Source organism: Achroia grisella, unplaced genomic scaffold (genome assembly GCF_030625045.1).
Source record: "Achroia grisella isolate CSIRO2021 unplaced genomic scaffold, CSIRO_AGI_Agris_v1 utg126, whole genome shotgun sequence".
NCBI lineage: Eukaryota > Metazoa > Arthropoda > Insecta > Lepidoptera > Pyralidae > Achroia > Achroia grisella.
In genome coordinates this window covers 869,714-891,636 of record NW_026712609.1, presented here as the reverse complement: position 1 = coordinate 891,636, position 21,923 = coordinate 869,714, and the positions used below count along the sequence as shown (strand labels likewise).

The 21,923-nt window shown below is 32.1% G+C and overlaps 4 protein-coding genes across 6 annotated transcripts; 3 read left to right on the top strand and 1 right to left on the bottom strand.

Annotated features, from left to right (window-relative positions):
• Nucleotides 1-821: 821 nt before the first annotated feature.
• On the top strand, nucleotides 822-7,165 carry LOC131854981 (beta-1,3-glucan-binding protein-like). Its single transcript, XM_059206177.1, has 8 exons — nucleotides 822-910; nucleotides 3,192-3,517; nucleotides 3,956-4,110; nucleotides 4,420-4,583; nucleotides 5,224-5,475; nucleotides 6,049-6,197; nucleotides 6,308-6,409; nucleotides 6,956-7,165. Exons 2-8 carry the CDS (start codon nucleotides 3,329-3,331, stop codon nucleotides 7,070-7,072), a joined length of 1,128 nt encoding a protein of 375 aa, XP_059062160.1. The 5' UTR covers nucleotides 822-910; nucleotides 3,192-3,328; the 3' UTR covers nucleotides 7,073-7,165.
• A 555-nt stretch (nucleotides 7,166-7,720) lies between these two features.
• On the bottom strand, nucleotides 7,721-13,542 carry LOC131854982 (rab-like protein 3). Its single transcript, XM_059206179.1, has 6 exons — nucleotides 13,404-13,542; nucleotides 10,588-10,797; nucleotides 9,958-10,103; nucleotides 9,050-9,186; nucleotides 8,922-8,976; nucleotides 7,721-7,864 (listed from the first exon to the last, which is right to left on the bottom strand). Exons 1-6 carry the CDS (start codon nucleotides 13,447-13,449, stop codon nucleotides 7,721-7,723), a joined length of 738 nt encoding a protein of 245 aa, XP_059062162.1. The 5' UTR covers nucleotides 13,450-13,542.
• Nucleotides 13,273-21,921, top strand: LOC131854980 (general transcription factor IIE subunit 1). 3 transcript variants are annotated; one of them, XM_059206174.1, is made up of 9 exons: nucleotides 13,273-13,471; nucleotides 18,229-18,365; nucleotides 18,746-18,862; nucleotides 18,957-19,135; nucleotides 19,329-19,555; nucleotides 19,819-20,017; nucleotides 20,355-20,487; nucleotides 20,779-20,886; nucleotides 21,514-21,921. In XM_059206174.1, exons 2-9 carry the CDS (start codon nucleotides 18,242-18,244, stop codon nucleotides 21,687-21,689), a joined length of 1,263 nt encoding a protein of 420 aa, XP_059062157.1. In that variant the 5' UTR covers nucleotides 13,273-13,471; nucleotides 18,229-18,241; the 3' UTR covers nucleotides 21,690-21,921. The 3 variants fall into 3 exon arrangements, with proteins under 3 accessions (XP_059062157.1, XP_059062159.1, XP_059062158.1); XM_059206176.1 differs by lacking the exon at nucleotides 18,229-18,365 and having other exon boundaries at nucleotides 13,274-13,471; XM_059206175.1 differs by lacking the exon at nucleotides 13,273-13,471 and having other exon boundaries at nucleotides 18,264-18,352.
• Nucleotides 13,735-18,213, top strand: LOC131854978 (tyrosine-protein kinase transmembrane receptor Ror2). The gene has a single exon (XM_059206172.1). The coding sequence runs from the start codon at nucleotides 14,005-14,007 to the stop codon at nucleotides 15,922-15,924; it is 1,920 nt and encodes a 639-aa protein (XP_059062155.1). The 5' UTR covers nucleotides 13,735-14,004; the 3' UTR covers nucleotides 15,925-18,213.
• Nucleotides 21,922-21,923: the final 2 nt, after the last annotated feature.

Genomic DNA, 21,923 nt, shown 5'->3' with positions numbered 1-21,923 from the left:
TTTCTAAGTCATTTTGTTACATTCTGCATTCAATAATTAGCTTCAAATAAATAGCCAAGTACCTATGTAGGTACATACATACTTAATAATCTAAAAAAGTACCAATATTAGATACGAAGAAAAATATAAATTTTATATAATATCAATCGTTACCAACATAGAATTTAACGCCAAAAAAGAACAGGAAATATATATATATATATCTACAACTGAAAATCATACATTACTTACTTTGGCAGCCGATTTTCAAACAATTTATGATTAGATTTACTAATCAAACCAAAAGCAATCTTTAGGTCTCTGACCGCTGATAAATAGCATCTATTCATCAAAAAAGAACATTTAACCTTATGAATTAGCTGATGACCACGATTTCGTTTGCCTAGATTTAAGACTTCAAAGAGTTTTTATTGAGTAAAACTCAAACTTCTTACTTGAGAAATTAGTGATTTGCGTATACACTTTCATTCATCATTTCACCCTTTTCAGACTATTTTTTTAAATAAAATAGAGCCAACATCCGTCCACGTGATACAACCTATGTTCAGGTTAATTTTAATTAAGATCCGTGCAAGTGTTTAGTATAAAAATGCTACCAAACATACTGATTAACAGACTATGCAATTTAACTTTTATATAGAAACTTAAAGTCAGTCAACTCAATTTAGAAATAGGTATACCTACTTTATGTGATACTTAAGGTTACGTGGGGTTTACTGGACTGTAACTGTAAACAGTAAGGTGACAAATTCAGATTAGTCATCTATGAGTAATTAGTTCCATTGTCTGGTAAATAGTCATCTATTAGGTGTAATGTTTAAATAATGATGACAGTATACGAGCAGTGTGTGTCTAAGAACGTTTGGTATCTATTAAATTAAAATTAATCGAGGAATGAAACTCAATATAGGTAAGTTATATACACGTATGTAATTGTATATAGTACGTAATTGTTAATTATAAATATTGTACACTAACAATAATATAATTATTAATAATAACAGAGAGATTAATCTCGAAAAATCATTATTATTATATATATATGTATATATAGAGATACATTATATAGAACAAAGTCGCTGTCGATGTCTACCCCTATGTATACTTAAAACTACCCAACGGATTTTGAAGCGGTTTTTCGTAATAGATAGAGTGATTCAAGAGGAACATTTATATATATAAAACATGTACACTCGTGCGAAGCCGGGGCGAGTAGCTAATAATAAATACCTTGGGTAAAGAAATATAGGTTATGGAATTAGGTGTTATTTTGCGCAAGTACATTTCACATTTTTAATGGAATTTATTACCATTAATAGATCGTAGGTCGTAACGTTAGTAAAGTTTATCAGTTAAATTTGTGTGGTCTAACACATGTTAATTGTAGCGGAATTAAAGAAATTAATGTAAATCATTTAAACACTAAAAAAATACAATTAGTCTTCATGACAAATATTAATATCCGTTTAGTTGTGGAAAGTTACCAAAAAAACAGATAAACAGACAGACAGACGACACTCTTTTGCATGTAAAATATTAGTATGGATGAACGACGAAAAGATTTTAAATACCAATAATAGTAACCCTGAAGTAGTAAACAAGGACCTTAGAAATAAAAATTGTATAATAATAATTAAACCTAAATAAACTAAGCATGAAAGTAGTAATTGTTGTTGCTGTTCTACCTATACATTTTATTTTTTGTTTATAGCAATTGCTATAATATTTAGGTATCTACGGTACAAAGATCTATACCTACCTATCTAAATATAATCTGCGTAGGTACCGACCGTACACATTTAAGTAATATCAATATAAAATCATTAAAATTTATTAACAGTAGTTAATAATAATAGATAAATATATTTATCTAATATATACTACTATTTATCCATGGCTTTGTCAGTGTGAATATAGTTTTATTGCTTATACAAAGACAACATTTTCTTTCTTTATTTCGCAGCACCGGTAAATAATAGTAAACAGTAGAATGTCTCTTAAGATATCTGTCCATTTATTTGAAATCTCATTGTTGCCTAAAAATTATACTGCAGATAGGTACTTAGGTATCCTATAAATAACAGTATTTCGCTTTTTAAAATGTTGGTACGACTGGCTGATTATTAGCATTGTACAAATGCAAGTAGATAATTTATACACGTATGTAGGTAGCATCTTATACTCGTAGGTACCTATGCCTTTTTATCTATTACGAAATATATACACTAAATTAATGATGATGATGAATGACATCATCATCATCAACAACATCAACAGACTACCTGTTTGTTTAACTGTAGCTTCGGGAATAATTTTCTTCGAGATAACTCATCAATATACAGACATATCGCAGTGGACACAAATATGTAGTGTTTTTAAATTTTAATATAGTACTTATTTAAAATTATGTATATCTAAAATATATACTCAATACTGATAATATTGTAGGTACTGTGATTTACAGTGATAAAAACCTAATTACTTTTTTGTTACCATGATAAAAAACATAAAAGTTGCACTTCGCTATATATAGCTACTAACCATCTTAGCCTTTACAGTCAACAGGTTCTGAATGTTAGAGAAGGTAAGCTTTTTTTATTCAATCTATTAAACTTAGAACTAAAAATTTAATTAAGTGAACCGTGTAACTGTAATCGTGATAAATCTAAATAGATAGTAAATAGTTCGAATATTATCAGTATGTTCTCATCTATAAGTTTTATAAATTAACATACGACACGTAGTTTGTTTATATCAAATTATTGTATTGAAATCTTAATGAATGTTCATAATTCTTAAAAACGGCGGATTCCCTGCCATCATTCTAGCAGTGCTGAAGTCACCCTGCACTGCGTTTACATATGACATTCCAGTTTTTTTACGACTACTTGTTTAAATCATTCTTTGATTTAGATATATCGATCGTTTTATACTTGTGGTTAGAATCTACCACACAATAGTTACTCCGAGCACTGGACTTTTCGTACTAAACTACCAAGCGACTAGAGTTTTTTTCTTATAAAATACAGTATAAAACCACGTTAAAGTTGCTAAAATATATATATTTACTAGATATACTTACCCAAATAAAAATTGGGTGGTGAATGTATCGATGATATTGATTTTTATTACGTTATACAGCTTATGAGTACTATGTGATTATCATTACTGCTAATTCTAATTTATTTCAGACAAAGAGAACTTCGTAAAACGTCTAGTTTTAGAGACAATAGTACGCAATAAACGCAGATATTTTAATTTCGTAAGTAAACGAAATCTGCAAAGTAAACTGGCTAATAACAGTTGATGGTATTAAACCTGCTACAGGATGTTGTCGTTAGTGTTAGTCGTGGCGACGTTGGTATCCTTAAGTGCGGCTTGCACCCCTAGTGCCACCACAGTGAGTGGCACTCATGCACCAGCCACAGTATGCTCAGGAGACCTGGTATTCTCTGACGAATTTGATCACTTTGACTTAGAAAAATGGCAGCATGAAAACACTCTTGCAGGTGGTGGCGTAAGTACCTAATAACTATTTATTATTTAAAAAAAGCAATTCTAAATATCGGTTGTATATAATTCTTAAGTAATTACAATACATTCAATATTACACAAAATATTCATTAGGTACGTAATATAAACGTATATCCCATAAAGGAAATAAAATCTATTTAATCTATCTAAATAACATTATGGTAATATTGTTAGTAAATATAAAAATCTTTCAGAAATATAATAGTTGTTTGGTAGCGATATACACATACAATTGAACCTTAAATAATTACGATAAAAAAAGTGTCAAACAGTAATAACAATTGATTTGTAAATACATACATAATACATATTGCTTTGTATTTAAGTATTTGTATGTAAAGATGTTTGTACGGAAGATTGACGATATGCAGTACAAAAAGTTTTTGACTTTTTAACTCACCTAATTTACTTTTAATTTTAGAATTGGGAATTTCAATACTACAGTAACAACCGGACAAATTCATTCACCCATAGCGGAACTCTGTTTATTCGGCCATCTTTGACTTCCAACCAGTATGGTCAGCCATACCTTAGCAGTGGTCATTTAAACATCGAAGGCGGAGCACCGGCTGACAGGTTACAAATTTCTTGTACTTAACATATATAACAACACAATACAATTTATTATTTAAAAATACGGAAACATATGTGCTTACATGTGTCTCCATTAGGAGTGGAAAATTAATTGTATTTTGTGCTACAATTTTTACTCCAAATGTTTGGTAGTAATCTCCTTAAAATATAAGTATCTAATGATTTAATTGCCTTGTAGTAACCTCCTGAAAATCAAAGTAATGTTTTAATTAATTATATTGCACATTAATTAATATTAAACCTACCTATATAATATTTTTTATCTGTAATTAAAACATAACAATCAAATAGGTGTACGAACCCGCAGTGGTGGGGCTGCGAGCGACAGGGTACTCCGACAAACATACTAAATCCAATTAAAAGTGCGCGCATACGTACTGTGAATTCCTTCAGCTTCCGTTATGGTCGAGTAGAGGTCCGAGCAAAGATGCCTGCTGGCGATTGGTTATGGCCAGGTAATATTTATTCCTGAACTAAGATGATGATGATGGTGAGATTTGCATTATCTCCTAGTTACTAATGAATATTTAGGCAGATATGCTGTACGACTATAGTCGAACCACAACCTATTTGCAATCACGATGATTCTCATTTAAAGTTTACTGAATACATAAGTTTGTTACTTTTCGCGGAACCTGTTTTTTCAGCATTACATATTATAGGAAATTCTTCTTATGTTACTACAAGTTATTTTACTTTTACAGAAAAATGTCGAAGCATATTTATATTTAACTAAAATGGCAAACAAGCAGCGATTGTCCATTTGGTGGAAAGTGCCTATAAACGTACCTATCTACCTACCTACTACTACCTACTGTCTACTACCTATAATATATTAAATTAGGGCCTATACACCTAATACCAAAAGCACCACCTAACTTGACGTTTTAATGTGATGTTCATGGCTTGCCATTCTAAAGCACTACGGTGTCATGCCCGATTCTCTGTAAATAATTTGAGAGCTAAATCTCACCCTTCAAACCAAAACGCAACCCACGATAGTGACTTTATACAGTTTAATTTCGAAAACTAACATAGCATCAGCCACGTACGTAAGAATATCTATTATATGTAAGGCATGTTGTACTCTTTCAGCTATTTGGCTGATGCCAGCATTCAATGCCTACGGCAGCTGGCCATCGTCAGGTGAAATAGATTTGGTAGAGTCCCGTGGTAATCGGAATATGTTCAGCAACGGATTACATATCGGAACTCAAGAAGCCGGATCTACGTTGCACTACGGGCCTTATCCCGATCTGAATGGTTGGGACCGAGCCCACTGGGTCAGAAGAGATAATGCTGGTTACGACAACAATTTTCATCGTTATCAACTAGAGTGGACTCCCGGTAAGTAATTTACAATGAAATTCAGTAATTATTAACACAGAAAGGTAAGCAGAGAGAACTGATGTTTCATTTTTGGTTGGTAGTATACAACCTAAATTTCAATAATAAAGCGCCATCTAGTCCTACGCTAAGTAGAGTTTGTGTTATGGGTACTATGGCAACTAATAAAAATACATTTTTTTATTAATACATAATAACCAATAAAAACACCTAGCCGATACAATCAATCATAATCATGGATACAAATGTTCTGCGATCATCGGAAGTACTTGCTAAATCGCTAGTCCACCGAGGTCGTCAAGATAAAAAATTTCCCATGTCCGTCCTCATGATAAAAGCTGTCTTCACGTTATGTTTGATTTAAAATCCGTTCATCCTGGTTAGTCGAAAAATGGTAACAGACAGTACATTTTCGTATTGTATTTATATATCATTTTAGGATTCGGCTATTTTACTTCTTGACACTCCAAATACGTATCTACTACGACCTTTACTTTAATTACTCTTTTGTATACTATTTGAAGAATGAGTTGTGATAAATCGTATTACACAAACTTTCAATATTATTTATAGACTTCATCAAGTTCAGTATAGACGATGTGGAACTGGGAAATGTTACTCCTGGTAATGGTGGCTTTTGGGAGTACGGCGGCTTTAATAGCAACCCTAACATCCTGAACCCATGGCGATATGGAAGCAAGATGGCACCATTTGATGAAAAGGTAGAATCAATCATCTCCAATAGTTAAATACTAATAAATATTAAGCGGAGATAAAAATGTTGCTAATATCATAGATAAGATAATATTACATATTTTTTCTGTAATTTTAGTTCTACATAATTATGAACGTCGCAGTCGGAGGTACAAATGGTTTCTTCCCTGATGGCGTCGTTAACCCTACTCCTAAGCCTTGGTCAAATGGATCGCCTACGGTCAGTATATTATTAAATATGATTTGTTTTCGACAAATATGTTCTCGAGTAATCATGAAAATGTATTAATAGATATCTACTCATTTTATTTACATTTTAAGATTTAAAAAGGTATACCGAATATAAAATAATAATAAAATAAACATCATAGAATATGTTAATATTATTATTGCAGTTGTACCAGACTCCTATACTAAAAGTTCATCAAACAGTTTAAAACACGCTTCGCATAAAAAACCAACCAATCAACCAACTAAATCCATGAGAGTTATACCTACGATTATTAATTTATTTTAATTATTAAAACTTCAACGCAGTTGAAGACCCAGAGACGTTCGGACGGAAGCATAACAAAGTCTAGCACATATTCGTACAGTGAAGAGTAAGCTAAAGTAACCAGATCATCTTCGAACTTTTCTTTTTATTATTCGCGAGTTATTCCATTATTATTCGCCAATAAACTACAAAACTAAAGAAGTTGTGATTATATTAAGTATACACAGTTCCTACCGATACCTACTTATACATTTATTGATTTCATTCCAGGCCGTCACTGACTTTTGGAATGCACAAGCTAGTTGGCTGCCAACATGGAACCTGAATGTAAACGATGGACAGGATGCATCCCTTCAAGTAGATTATGTGCGAGTTTGGGCCTTATAAGTAATGGTGGTATTTTGACTGAATATTAAATACTACTATCATACATATATAAGAATTTTTATTTCATTTAAACTGCCTATCTGTATTCCATAATTGTAAACAAGTTTAGAAGTAGGTTTTTATGTATAACTTAAATAAACGAGAATAACCCTAAAACATTAGGTTACATAAATTAGATAAAGGTTTGTTTATATTTCTATTTGATAAACATCATAACAAACGTAACTAACAATAGTGGATATTATGAAATTATGACAACAACTTTTATCGCTCTAACCTAGGTATCAATAATTATGATCAACTGATGTAATGATAAAAAATTTACCACATATGTAATATGTCACATAAAAGGTATTGTCATAAGATAATTCATAATTAGAAGTAACTCTGATGTAAATATTTTACAATTATAAAAAAATATTTATTATATTACAATATATTTTTTCTTGAAAATTAAGGAATATCGTACTTTGACGTTCCCATTTTTATTTTGATAACATTATAGGTACATATACTTAGACAAGAATACGTTATAATTATTGTTATCCAACATTATACTGAACAATTTTCTCGACACCTCATATTCATTCTTTCATTACTTAGTAGGTACTTAAGGAAGTTTATATTCAATTATTTAAAATTAAATTGTCAATCCATATGATAGAATCTTGGACTAAGGTACTGCGCCGGTTTATTACTAGAAAGAGGTGTAGAAGTAGCAATCATGTACGAAGGAATTCTTTTCTTATCCGGAAATGGACTAATTCTAGAGTAGTATCGTCTTTCTATCACCTGCGGACAAATAAATATTTATATAATAAATAGTTATAAAATAATTGATTGCCAAAGTTTGTTAACTATTTATTCAAAGAGTTCCCCTGAAACTTAATTTTAGAACCAAAACCTAATTTTTCTTTTGTGAAATTCTTATGCAAAATTTTATTTCTATTTTACGTAGTCGCAACTAGCATTATACTAAAACTATGTAAAATGTATAGAAGTTATATTATGCTCATTTGTAATAAAATCAATAAACTATGAATTTTGTAGTAACGTACATATTATGATAATGCCACACATATACAAATACCCTTCATTTTGTACTAAAAAAGAATATAATATGAAGAATGTTTGGATATTATTATTTGAATTAATATTTTCTTATTATTTTTAAATCCATTCTAATTTTAATACAATTTTTCAATACGGTCTCATAGTCACGTAACCTATTCAATGCAAACAAAACAAATCAAATCGTTTTTCTTTATTCTATTACTATACCCGACATTACTGTTGCATATTTTAACATGAAAAAGTAACTATTATATATAAATGTAACAGTTTGAGATATGGTATCGCAGACTATTTTTTATACATATTGATGTACAAAACTGTAGTACATCACTTTGCTCTATAGTCAATATTTTTGGAGCATACGCGATATAAGGATTTTTTTACATTTTTTTACAACACGTAGTACAGTTTCACTCATTCCATCCGTTTTTGAAAATATTCTCTTCAATAAAATAGGGTGTTTTTATCATTTTTATTTCAAATCAGTTCAGTTGGTCTAGAGCTTATTCAATACAAACAGTTAAATCTTTACTCTTTATAATAGACTGTATTTTAATTTTTGTTCGTTACTATTGTACTTGCACAAGAGAATATAATCTATTTTGTAATTTCACGGACAGATCTGAAAATAGACAATATGCCTATAAATATAAGTATATTATCTGTTTTCAGGAAACAGGACCGGAGGCAGCATAAAAATCAAAACCGATCCACGTTAGGATAGAGGGAAATGTTACGTAGTACAATACGTTTACATAAACTTATTTTTTCTTACCTTATCGAAAAATCTTGTTAATTTGACAGAATTGCTGGTACCCGGAGCGAGCGACCTGCAAAATTAGAAATTATAAGTAAAATAATCAATGGATATATTTAATTGAAGTACTAAAAATATTTAAATACCTTGCTTGATGGCAGTTTACAAATATTTCATCAGCCCCACACTGCTCGGCTATACTACTAGCTAACCTTCTATACTGATTCTTTCTTTGCTTTTCCTCTGCTAAATCAAACTTTGTTCCTATTACTAATATAGGAATCTGAAATTATAGATGTCTTAATTAATTAATAAAAAGTTAAATGGTTTTTTTTAAATTATCATATATAGGTAAAAATATGAAGGCTAGAAAAACAGACAGCACCGACATAAAAAGCAGGTATGTACGTCAAATATTATAATTATTAATAAACCTATTTCTAATCAATACTAATTTTTGAGGAAATTTGTTTTGTTTGTAACATTCTGGTAGATTTTTTTTTTAATATTTTCAATTATAATATTGATAATAATCCCATATAAAATGGGAATGGGATAGTTAATAATATGGACTGATAATCCTCATTGCTAGCAATGTACTATGTCAAGTTGACATCCACGTTCCTCTCCCCGGTAACTATCGTGATAAATTCCAGATGAATTTGCCACGATAGGCTAACCTTATATTTATAATATTATCTTCCAGTGTTGCCTCGTCAGCGTAAACCGTTGACGCAGGCAGCACCATTCTATTATAATCCATTAAAAAACTCACGACAATAGATTGATGCGGTTTCTGAGAATAGCGCACACATTAACAGACAAAAAAATTCTGATAATAATAATTAGCATTAAATGAATTGCGGTAAACTTATACAAATTTTTATGAAGTTTACAAAATTTTAAATGAAGATTTTGTAAACTTTAAAGAACAGAATAATTAAACAGATACAGTATCGCGGGTTCTGCTGCATTTAAATGTGTTGGGTAATAAACTTAATACAAGATTGTGTGTTGCAAGTACCTATATTACAAGAACTTTGAGTTTACATACTTGGGTAGATCCTAAAAACTGTTCCGGATCCACATCAACGTGCTGTAGAGTTGGATTGGATTTATCTTGATTTAGAATCTCTGAGAGCCATTTTTGCAAGTTCACTTGACTTTTTCTATTTGTTAAATCATGTACCAAGATTATACCTAAAAATATTATTACATAGAATCGTTAAATAATAAATTCCACATTTCATATCAGAGAAATTAGAGAAATACCATAAAATAAATTAGAGAATCTACATGAGCACTTTCTTATAATTTTAAATTTGCAATAGATCGGACAACTTCGAACACGTCTCTTAGCCATGCGGGCCAAGAAAACCGAATAGAAAAAAATGGCTATAGAAATAAATAAATAGCCACAGTGCGGCGTGGGTGGAATTCCGAGTCACTAGCAGTCCCTCAGACTGAAGTCGTATCCGTCAGGCAGAAGTTCGTCCGGCTGTGAGTTTGGGGATCCGTGTACTAATGCTCTTTTTGTCCGGTATATAAAAATATAAAGGCCCGCTATGGCTAACAGTATTAGAATAGTTAGAAAAAATATAAAATTCCTCCTCCAACCATATTAAATTAGTGTTAACAAAATTAATATGTAACATGAATTTAATTTATTATATAGTATAGTTACCATGTGTTGGTTGATAAAATACATCTCTCGTATTTCGATGTCCATTGGAACCACCCACATCCCAAAGCTCTACAAAAAATGTATTCTGCGCTTGGGTTCCTTCTCTGTACCTATGCAACTTAACTTCTACAGAACAGCCAACAGTCCAACCCGGTGAAAGAAGGGGCTTGTTATGCGCAATGAGGTAATTAAGCGAAGTTTTTCCTACACCTATAATACACATAGAAAGTAATTAATATTATTTGTAACGAAAAAAAAAATCTAATATACATATAAAAACAATTCTAGAGAATTGGAAGATTTTTAAATTACTATTAAATCTTATATTATTAAAAAACGTGTAAAATAATCCAATAAAGTACAAGTCTATAAAAAATTTATTGACATGATTAAAAGATAATCCAATCTTTTGCAGTGATTTCACTATATCGTAATGTTATCATCACAACTGTTAGACCAAATGGGCTCCTCAGATGCCTTGTCAATTATCGACATCAATGACGTGCACACACTTCGCAGATTATTATTTATATTTAATCAACCTGAGACGTAGCGTAAGACAAGGGGATGTAATATCCTCTAAGTTATTTACACCCGCGCTGGAGGGTATGTTTAGGATGCTGAATTGGGAAATTAAAGCATTAATATCAACGGCGAGAACATCTCTCGCTTACTATTAGCTGATAACATTGTTATGATGGCTGAATCACTACAGGACCTACAACAGATGCTGGATGGCCTGGCTGAGTCGCCTCAATACATTGGTCTCCGATTAAATTTGGACAAAACCAAGATCATGTTCTGTGATCGCATTAGTCCGGAACCATTGAAGAATATGTTGCCATTAATGGAGTTCTGCTCGAAATTGTTCAAGAAAGAGAATATTTATCTAGGGCTAACGATCCAACTACGTAAAAACAATTTTGAGACAGAGGCCAAGAGGCGGATACAGCTGATCTAGGCAGCTTTTAACCGTCTTAGTGCCAAGACGCGCGATCGCGCGCCTGTGCGTTTTATCTAAAAGTGCCAGATGCGCGGTAGCGACTCACGCGTCAGTCAGGACAGTTAGTGTGTTTTTGAGTTCCGACAGCGGAAGTTATGTTAAACTATGTTCAAAGTTTTGTAAATATAAAATTATCTCATTTTTGGATAAATTTATTAGCAAATGAATAACCAACTAGAAAATGATATTGATAAATTTTAAAAATTGAAACATTATTACAAATGTTACTCATTATTTTTCTCTTACTCCAAAATTTCACAAAAAATTATTCTTGGCATATTTCACATATATTGGGAAAAAATTTATGGTACTAAAACGGTTAAGAAACTTCGTCAAGTCTTCTCGTCGTCGCTTCCAAAAAGCTTGAAAAAAACCAGTGCGTCCTACCCGTTATGAATTACGGTGCCGATACATGGACACTAACAACACAATTGGTTCACCTACTCAAAGTCACTCAACGAGTTATGGTAAGATCAATGATTAAATTTTTTCTAAGGCATCAAATCCGAAATGAAGTAATTCGACAGAGAACTAAGATCACCGACATAGCTGTACGAATCTGTAAGTTGAAGTGGGCTGGTCATATATGTAGTAAAACCGATGGGCGTTAGTGTAGACGTGTACTAGAGTGGAAACCACGAACTGGCAAACGTAGCATAGGACGTCCTGCAGCAACATGGACCAACGACATACGTAGAGTAGCGGACACTAACTCGACGTGAAGAGCTGAAGGTCCCAATAATGTGCCTTGGGAGAGGTCTCCTATTCATCCATCTTTTGAGGATGGGACGGACATGGGTCCTCACGGCCGATGGACTGGCCAGCTTTCTCTCCATGATCCTGAGGATCGATGATGAAGATGATGTCCGCGCGAGTATGAACCAAGTCCCCGCCACGTCCGCGCGCCAGTCTTGGAGCTCCGCTACCAAGTCCCACGGAGGAGACCCCGCCAGCAGACCCGCCGCTTCCCCGGATATGGTGCGGTAGCCTTTTGTTGAGACAGGCCACATTTTCCCTACCAAGGGCCCCCACCCAGATGGGGGCCCCGTTATAGGCGGCGGGAACCTTCTCCCGTTCCTGCAGCAACATTGGACGTGAAGAGCTGAAGGTCCCAATAATGTGCCTTGGGAGAGGTCTATGTTCAGCAATGGACGGCAGTGGGCTGATGATAACGATGATGAAGATGATGTGGCAGAGTATGAGACTACCGTCGTCTCTTGGATTAATTTTATGTTAGTTATTGGTGTTTCTTTCACCAGATGATCAGTCAGAAATATACATTGAAACACAAAATTTCAAAATACAAGTCGGGGTCGTAAATCGCCAAGGCCCGACGTTCTCAAATGAATTTTGGAAATAAACTGTAAAATACCCAGACCAATAAAAACAGATACCTACAGCAATCATTAACACAAAGTTTATATTCGGAGAAGATTATTAGTAATGAGAACTAGTGACCTCATTGCTAGCAATGTACCATGACAGCTTGACTTCCACGCGGTTCCCACTTTGAGGTAACATCCACAATAAGTGACCTTACTTCAAACTCAGTCTTTTTTTAAATATTTATTTCTATAAACAACTTTAATGCACACTATATATATATATATATAAACTGACAACTGCCGGCAAAATGATGCCTAGCCATCTTGAATTAAAAATTCAAATATTGTCTATACTTACAACTGTCATGGCTATTCCGTTTGTCATGTTGGCACATGGCAAGTCAAAGTCAAATATATAAATTTTGTGAGATTTTCACTGTATAGGGAACAATAAAACCAGAAAGTGGTAGAAAAGTAATTAAGTTTACCTGAATCACCCAGAACGACTACTTTCACTTTCTCAATCGCAGCCATTTCATATTTCAAAATACGCTAGGTAAGTTAAAATTATGTTATCCTTAGTTTTGGTCAATGCACAGAGTAGATCCGTAGACTAAAAGCAAAACAATACATTTGTTGCCAATATACTAATATAAAAATGTTGCCATGTTAAACATTTCTTTTCCCACATCTGTAAGCTGTGTTTTATTTAGAACGAAATTTAAGTCTATTCAGCATTTTATTTGCTTTTAAGATAAATATAATATTTTTTTATCAATATATTATAAAATACGTGTAGATTATTCTGATTCATCAAGTATTTTACGAAATAATTTTGTACTATTGAAGCGTATCCGAAATAACTTTATGAAAATTTTATTTATACCCGTAGGAATCCGAACGGGTACTTTTATCCTACAGTGTAGTCCATCTATTTTTTGAAAAGTAAAATCAATAATAAATAATGGCTACGCCATTGTTTATTCAGTAATCTGTTTTGTGTTAAACGAATAACCATAATACACTTAAATGAAATGCAAGCATTTAGACTTAAATGCGTTTATCTACTAGTGTTATTTTATTAAGACAATGTACGTTCAATATATATTATTTGTTGTGCTTATTCATACAAAATCTGTGCATCTTTATTGTGGTCCATACAATGGACAAATATGCAGAAGTTATTCTACCGGTTACGTGTGGTATAACAATACAGGTGGCTTGGATAATGAAAAGATTACTGCGGGATTATGGAAAGAAATGATATCTACTCTCAAAGAACCGTGCAAAAGTACAGCTGAGAAATTATTGTGTGCCTATGCTTTTCCTAAATGCATCCACAAAGATGAAATAGGTTATACTGCGTTACCTATTTGTTACGAAGACTGTATGGCTGTTAAAATGCAATTTTGTTACAATGATTGGGTTGTTATTGAGGAGCAAAAACGTCGTGGTGTTTTCTTTGAATCTCGTGGACACTTTCGATTTCCGGAATGCGAAAAACTGCCTAAACTTTCTGGAAAAGGTTCACAAGTTACTTGCAATAATGCTGGTATTACGGATATGGATTTAAGTCAGGTTACTAATACTTGTGTTAAAGGCAATGGGCGCTATTATCAGGGAACCATGAATGTAACAGAAACAGGATTAGCTTGTCAAGCTTGGGAGTCTCAGTTCCCTCATCAGCATACTAGGCCGCCTCTAGTATTCCCTGAAGTTCAGAATTCTACAAATTTCTGCAGAAATGCTGGTGGAGAGGAACGCAAGCCGTGGTGTTATACAATGGATGCTAATGTTCGTTGGGAGCACTGTGACATACCACTTTGTGCCAATTTTAGTGAAGAATTTGACAATAGAAATGGACCAATAATTGTTATGGAAAACTACTTCACACCAACTTTTGTTTTGTACTTGTCTATAGGGGGCCTTGGATGTATTTTAGGTATAGCACTAATAGCATTACTGTGCCACAGCTTCTTAAAAAACCACTACTCAAAATGCAATATATCTAATCGAAGAAATGTCCAAAATGTAGATATTGACTTAGATAAATTACCTAGCAACTTAGCTTATCATACTACTGGGGCTCAACTAAACCCAAAACTAGAAAAATTGGAATTCCCTAGAAATAATATAATTTATATTCGTGATTTGGGACAGGGTGCTTTTGGAAGAGTTTTTCAAGCCAAAGCTCCTGGACTTGTTCCTGATGAAGAGTTCACCATTGTTGCTGTTAAGATGCTCAAAGATGAAGCTTCTCATGATTTGCAGTTGGATTTTGAAAGAGAAGCTTGTCTACTAGCTGATTTTGATCATCCAAATATAGTAAAATTATTAGGTGTTTGTGCTATTGGGAGACCAATGTGCTTACTGTTTGAATATATGGGCAAAGGTGACTTAAATGAGTATTTAAGGGCATGCAGTACTGCCACTAATTTTCCACCAGCCGTCGAAAATAGGGAAGATTTACGGTTGCTTGCTACTCCTTTGAATCATTTAGATCTCTTACATATAGCTAGGCAGATTGCATCTGGTATGGTATATCTGTCAGACAGAAAATTTGTACATCGTGATTTAGCTACTAGAAATTGTTTAATTAATGATGACATGGTAGTCAAAATTGCTGATTTTGGATTATCACATAAAATTTATCTCCAAGATTACTATAAAGGTGATGAACATGATGCAATACCTGTGCGGTGGATGCCTTTAGAAAGTATACTTTATAATAAATATACCTTGGAATCTGATGTGTGGGCATATGGTGTGTGCCTTTGGGAAATATTTTCATTTGCTTTACAACCATACTTTGGTATGACCCATGAAGAAGTTGTTAGATTTTTAAAAGATGGCAATGTACTGGCTTGCCCTGATAATACACCGCGCTGTGTGTATGATTTAATGAAACAGTGTTGGAACCACAATCCAAGTGATCGGCCAAACTTTAGGATCATATATCAAACATTGGATAATGTACAACTAATTTTGGAAAGAACTCGTATAGAGTAATGTCAGTGTTTTATTCTAAAATTTAAGAATTTAGTTTTGTACAATATTTAAAATTTTTGCCTGCCAGTGTTATAAATGAAAATAACTTTCTTGCCCTATTTATGGACATATTTATCATTTCATTATAAATTATAATTTTCATTATTGTGTATGTTAAGTAAATAAGTAATATAAGTTGTGTAATTTACACTTGTAATATATTATTGGTAAAATGTATAGATAATTTCAAGAATTCATGGTATTATAAGAGTTAACAAATGAAATGCTTAAGTACTATATATATTTAAAACATGAAGACATCTTATCTCTTTATACATACAATATTGTCATTTCGGGTAATCACCTGAACACATATTTTACTTGTTACAATAGTTATTTTGGCAATATTTATTACTAATAAGAATATGACTCAGTTTGTTAACTCTTACATACCTTAACCTTGTAAATAAGTTTATCATTTAAATAACAACATAATTTAGCAAGTACATTTATTATCTAAATACTTTGTCAATTTTGTAACTAGACAAAAGTCTGTCTGATACAATAATAGTTGTCAAAATAATCTATTGAAGGTCATAGCAAGGCTTGTATATTTCTTTCGTCACAATCATAACAATAATATGATTTAATATTTATGAATGTGCTCATATTTTATATGAATATGTGTCACTGTACTAATATATTTTATAGTACTTAATATTGTTTTAAATTGTTTAAGGTAACATTTTTCATAAGTGCTGATTTAGTGGTTATGACATTGTCATATGATGTCTATTATTATTCTTTTTTCGTAATCTAATATACAAATCCTTATAAAGACTGATTTTATGTTAAAATTAAGTATTTATTAAGCTCACAGGCCACCACAAATTTCAATTTAATATAAGAAATGACATTAATTTATTAAAATTATCACTACATTTATGGGGATGACTATTATTATTATATTATAAATGAGCAGATTATTTGTAGAATTTTATTTAAATTGATATTTAATTTTAAATTATTAATACACAATATTTTCATAAAAAATACCAAGGTTAGCCTTTGCATACTAATGTACCTACTGAGTATGTACAATATTAATAAAGCTATTTTTATAAAGCCTATAGATGTAATAATATATGTACTTAAAACAAATTAATAGTATGTCTGTATTATAAGATTTCATAACGTCATTATCTTTATTAGATAGAATAGCTCTAATAATATTGTATGACGATTAACACATTTATACTGTGTGCGCTGTAGCATGGTGTGGGTGAAAGCAATTAATTAGGTAAAAAACTGTAGACCAGTTTTTTATTATATATTTTATATTGACAACAATTAATTTAAGATTCTGTTATGCCAAATTACTCATTAAAAAATATGTGCATTTTTTTTCTTTGTACAGGTATATTTGAAAAAATATAAGATAGTAATTTATATTAAGATACAATGCTCTACTAAATGTGAATATATGTTTGATTGGCAACTTTTAGCAATTATTCAGAAATACTATTTAATTGTTCTTGAAACTGGTGGACAAAATATTCCAGTGGAAAAAAACATATTACATTAATTTCATAACAAGCCTATTGTTCCAATACTCGAAATCATTTGCGTTTGTATAGAAAATGCATATATATTTATTTTAGAAAAAATAACATGATTCGTTTTGTAGAACCCTGTAATTTTACTCGTATTTTTACTTATAGTTTTTTTTTGCTAATGTTCCTATCAAATGTTAGAGGCAACTTTATTATTTTAAAAAGGTATTGAATGTGTATCTGGCAAGTACGGTTGGCGATAAAAATAGATTCGAATCTATTTTAGCATCTAAATGTAATGGTACCTACTTTGCATTTCTACTGTAATGTTTCATGAACTGTGTATTTAATTCTTTTGTTGTTGACCGTACAAAACTCACAATGAATTTATATATTTTTTAATAATTGTCGTTATAATTAAATAGATCGAACAAAAATAACCCACTTTGATTTAATAATAATTTTATATAATTAACTTCAACACCTTTTACAAGTCAAACCGAACAAGTTCAAGTATAACTGGTACATTGAGGGTACCAAAGAATAGTAACTAAATTTAGGAAGGCTGTTTCTGTAATTTTCCAAAAATAAGGGTCAAAACATCCTTTGAGATATAAATACTTTTAGAGACGCTATAACTTACGACTAAATCTAGAGATTTACTCCTACCTTGCAGTATTTTATAGTGTTGTAAATCATTCGAAAATTTTTTAAATTTCTAAATCCGTTATCGTAAACCTACACACGAAAGTACGTAACTCAAAAATTTCAGATAGATACCTATTATGACGGAAGAACGTCTGGTCACGGAGGTGCCCAGTAGTTTGAAACAACTTGCAAGACTTGTAGTGCGTGGCTTTTATACAATAGAAGACGCTCTCATTGTCGATATGCTGGTAAGAAACCCCTGTAAGTATGACGAGCGTCTGCAATTATCTACCTACATATAAATGATATAATATGATAGCCGGTTTAATTCTCACACAGCACTAATTAGTATGTATGTATTGACGTTTACTAGATGTGAACTGGATATTTAAATTCTAAATTATGTTTGTCTCTAACTTTTTACTTATTCTTATTAAGTACCTAACTACAATAGTACCTATAGACACTTGTTGAAATAATATAAAAGAAAAGATATGCGGCAGCACAGTCGTCATACAATTTGGCGTACCTAAGTACTTGCAATGAAGAGTGAAAAGGAATGTGCTATCCTGGGCAATAAGTATCGGTCACGCAGATATTCCAATAACAAATAGTTCTGTAAAGAAATATTAATTCCACAGGTATGAAAGAAGACGATATATGTGAACTTTTAAAATTTGAAAGGAAGATGTTACGTGCTCGAATAGCAACCTTAAAAAATGATAAGTTCATTCAAGTTAGACTAAAAATGGAAACAGGTAACATTAAATTATACTTAATAACAAAGCTTCAATTTAACTATTTATTTACCTAGATATTAAATAATGCAGTAGAGTATAAATTTATCTTTAGGACCTGATGGGAAAGCACAAAAGGTTAATTATTATTTCATAAATTATAAAACATTTGTGAATGTGGTCAAGTACAAATTAGACCTTATGCGCAAGCGCATGGAAACAGAAGAGCGTGACGCCACCAGCCGTGCCAGTTTTAAATGTCCTGCCTGCGGGAAAACATTCACAGATCTAGAAGTGAGTATTTGAAAATAATATTTTATTTACTGTATCTTTTTTAAACGGAAGAATATGAATGACTTATGGTATATTCTGGTGGTAAATTTCAAGGAAATAACGATGTTTTCTAGGAGGTCGACGTAGTATTGTACGTTGCTAGCAACTTACTAAAAATCCTCTACCCCATATACTCTATTAATTATCCTTGCAGGCGGACCAGTTATATGACATGATGACTCAAGAGTTTCGATGTACATTTTGTAACCAAGTTGTAGAGGAAGACCAGTCTGCGCTGCCAAAAAAGGACTGTCGGTTACTATTAGCTAAATTTAACGAACAATTGGAAACTTTATACGTGTTGTTACGTGAAGTGGAAGGAATCAAATTGGCCCCAGAAATACTGGAGCCTGAACCAGTGGATATTAACACAATCAGAGGGTAATTCACATTTCAATAGCAACCGTTAAAAATAATATAATTAGCATGCCTCTTCATCCCATTTGTGCCTACAAACCTACTGAACTTATTATATTAAAATAGTAACTAACAATTCTCATCTTTTTTCAGCAATGCAATGAATAAATTAGTCTATTGACTTATATTTAGTATCTGTACTAAATAAAAGTAAATAGATTTATAGTTTAGTGTCCACCCCCAATTTGTATATATTTGATGTCTGTAATGTATAAACTACATTTCAGATTAACTATGAAACAGCCACTGGCCCGGCCACCCGGCGAACAATGGTCGGGTGAAGCGACTCGTAACCAAGGGCTCGCCGTGGAAGAGACGCGTGTCGACGTCACTATCGGCGAGACAGACAACTCCAATGATGCCTTTGCGCACAGGAAGGAACGCCCCGTTTGGATGGTGGAGAGCACAATCGTCACCAATGACCAAGTAATTAACACTTTAACTGCTGAGATCTCAAGTGCCGAATATAGGCGCCCGTTACGTCGTATTTACATATGTGTAATGTGTGCCGACGAACGACGAATATCAATCATCCATCCAACAACCATCTACGCGGCAGTGCTCTTCGTTTAAATGCTAGTATATTTAATACAAATACAGAATCTAAAATGTTAACAAACCTCCATTAGGTTACACTCGCAGTATTAATGTGTTCAGTACTGTCGATTCCAATGTTAAATCACTATTGACCACAACGTTATCACTTATCAAAGAAAATAAGTAGGTACTTAGCCTATTTATGTAATAAGACATATTTTTTTAGGGCGACAGTGCACATTCCACAGATGCCGCCCTCGAAAAAGCAGCAAGTAATGCAAGTAATACCAAAACGTCAGGAAAAGAAAAGAACGACGATATTATGTCTGTTCTGCTTGCTCATGAAAAACAAAATACAGGTATTAATTTTAATACATAGTTACCTTTTGTTAAAGGTTTATATGAGTTATGGGTACTAAGCAACTTATAGAAATACTTAAATACTTTATTTTTAATACATATATATAATAGTACACATAAAAAAAGAGCAACACAATTTCTTGAATTCAATTATCGAAATTTTTTGAAATTTGTATTCTGCTCGAGAAATCGAATTCGTGCCTGCCGGACATAATGAGATGTGCAAAACCGTTAAACCACCGCTATTAAATTAATGTAATATTTAGTATCTTATTATATTTCATTTATAGGTGGTACAGCTGCAAGTGCGTTGAAAGGAATAGAACCCGAAAGTTCAGACTCCAGTGACGATGAGTCAAAAGATCCATTCAAACTCAAAGACGAGTTGGCTGCAGTTGGTACGTAATAAATAGATAAGTAATAGTTTCTTAGAAAATAAATTTATTTATTTTCCGCTGTTAATATTATAGTAACTTTATTAGTATTTCCATATATATAATTGTCAGTTACAATATAATGTGATATTTGTATTTATCAGTGAAATTGCGGTTTAATATTAATTTTAAAAATATATAATTCCATGGACTTTATTACACGTAATTTGTGATGGACTGAATTGAAATTGACCCATAACCAACATGCCAACTTTTTTAGTAGCTAGTTAGGGTTTACAAACAAAATAACAATAGTAATAATTGATAAAAATATATTGATACATTTTTTTTAAATATACATAATATACGGTGAAAACACCCAGACCGATAAAAACAATCATACTTATGAATACAAATGTTTGTACCATGCAAGGAATCGAACCCAATCGACAATCCGATATAAGGCGATGTGCTAAATCATTAGACCATCTAGGCCATCGATGTTATCCAAAATTATTGATTTAGGATAAGAAGCCTAATCTTGCATTTAGCGTTATATAAAATCACGGTAAAGTGCAGTTTTTAATATACAAATGTTTTAGTTCGATGCGCTCGGCTCATATTCATGATTTCAACTTCTATCTATTACAGCTGAAATGGAAAGCGACGATTCTGATTCTGAGGACAACGCGCCAACAGTATTAGTGAACGGTAAAGCGGTACCCCTTACAAAAATAGACGACACCACCATCGCACAAATGACGCCTTCAGAAAAAGAAACTTACATACAGGTCTATCAAGACTATTACAGCCATATGTATGATTAAAATTGTCATTTACAACCCTTTCATTATGAATATAATGTTATTGCATATCCAATACAATTCTTTCAATAAATAACTAAATTTTATTTAGGACATTTATAGAGTTTATAAAAATAGGTAAGTGTTTTGGAACAGATTTTGTAGTTGAGGTGGTAGTTATTGAAAAGTAAAAAAAGAACAGTGTAATAGGTTAATAATAAACGTTGGTTTATTACATACATATAAATCAAAAGAATA

Coding starts and splice junctions, on each gene's coding strand:
- LOC131854981 (XM_059206177.1), top strand. CDS start 3,329: ATGTTGTCGTTAGTGTTAGTCGTGGCGACGTTGGTATCCTTAAGTGCG. Junction 6,198..6,307: donor TGGCACCATTTGATGAAAAG/GTAGAATCAATC, acceptor CTGTAATTTTAG/TTCTACATAATTATGAACGT. Junction 6,410..6,955: donor GGTCAAATGGATCGCCTACG/GTCAGTATATTA, acceptor ATTTCATTCCAG/GCCGTCACTGACTTTTGGAA.
- LOC131854982 (XM_059206179.1), bottom strand. CDS start 13,449: ATGGCTGCGATTGAGAAAGTGAAAGTAGTCGTTCTGGGTGATTCAG. Junction 10,798..13,403: donor AGTCGTTCTGGGTGATTCAG/GTAAACTTAATT, acceptor TGTGTATTATAG/GTGTAGGAAAAACTTCGCTT. Junction 10,104..10,587: donor ATTTTATCAACCAACACATG/GTAACTATACTA, acceptor TAATATTTTTAG/GTATAATCTTGGTACATGAT.
- LOC131854978 (XM_059206172.1), top strand. CDS start 14,005: ATGTACGTTCAATATATATTATTTGTTGTGCTTATTCATACAAAATCT.
- LOC131854980 (XM_059206174.1), top strand. CDS start 18,242: ATGACGGAAGAACGTCTGGTCACGGAGGTGCCCAGTAGTTTGAAACAA. Junction 20,018..20,354: donor CAATCGTCACCAATGACCAA/GTAATTAACACT, acceptor ATATTTTTTTAG/GGCGACAGTGCACATTCCAC. Junction 20,488..20,778: donor TCATGAAAAACAAAATACAG/GTATTAATTTTA, acceptor TTTCATTTATAG/GTGGTACAGCTGCAAGTGCG.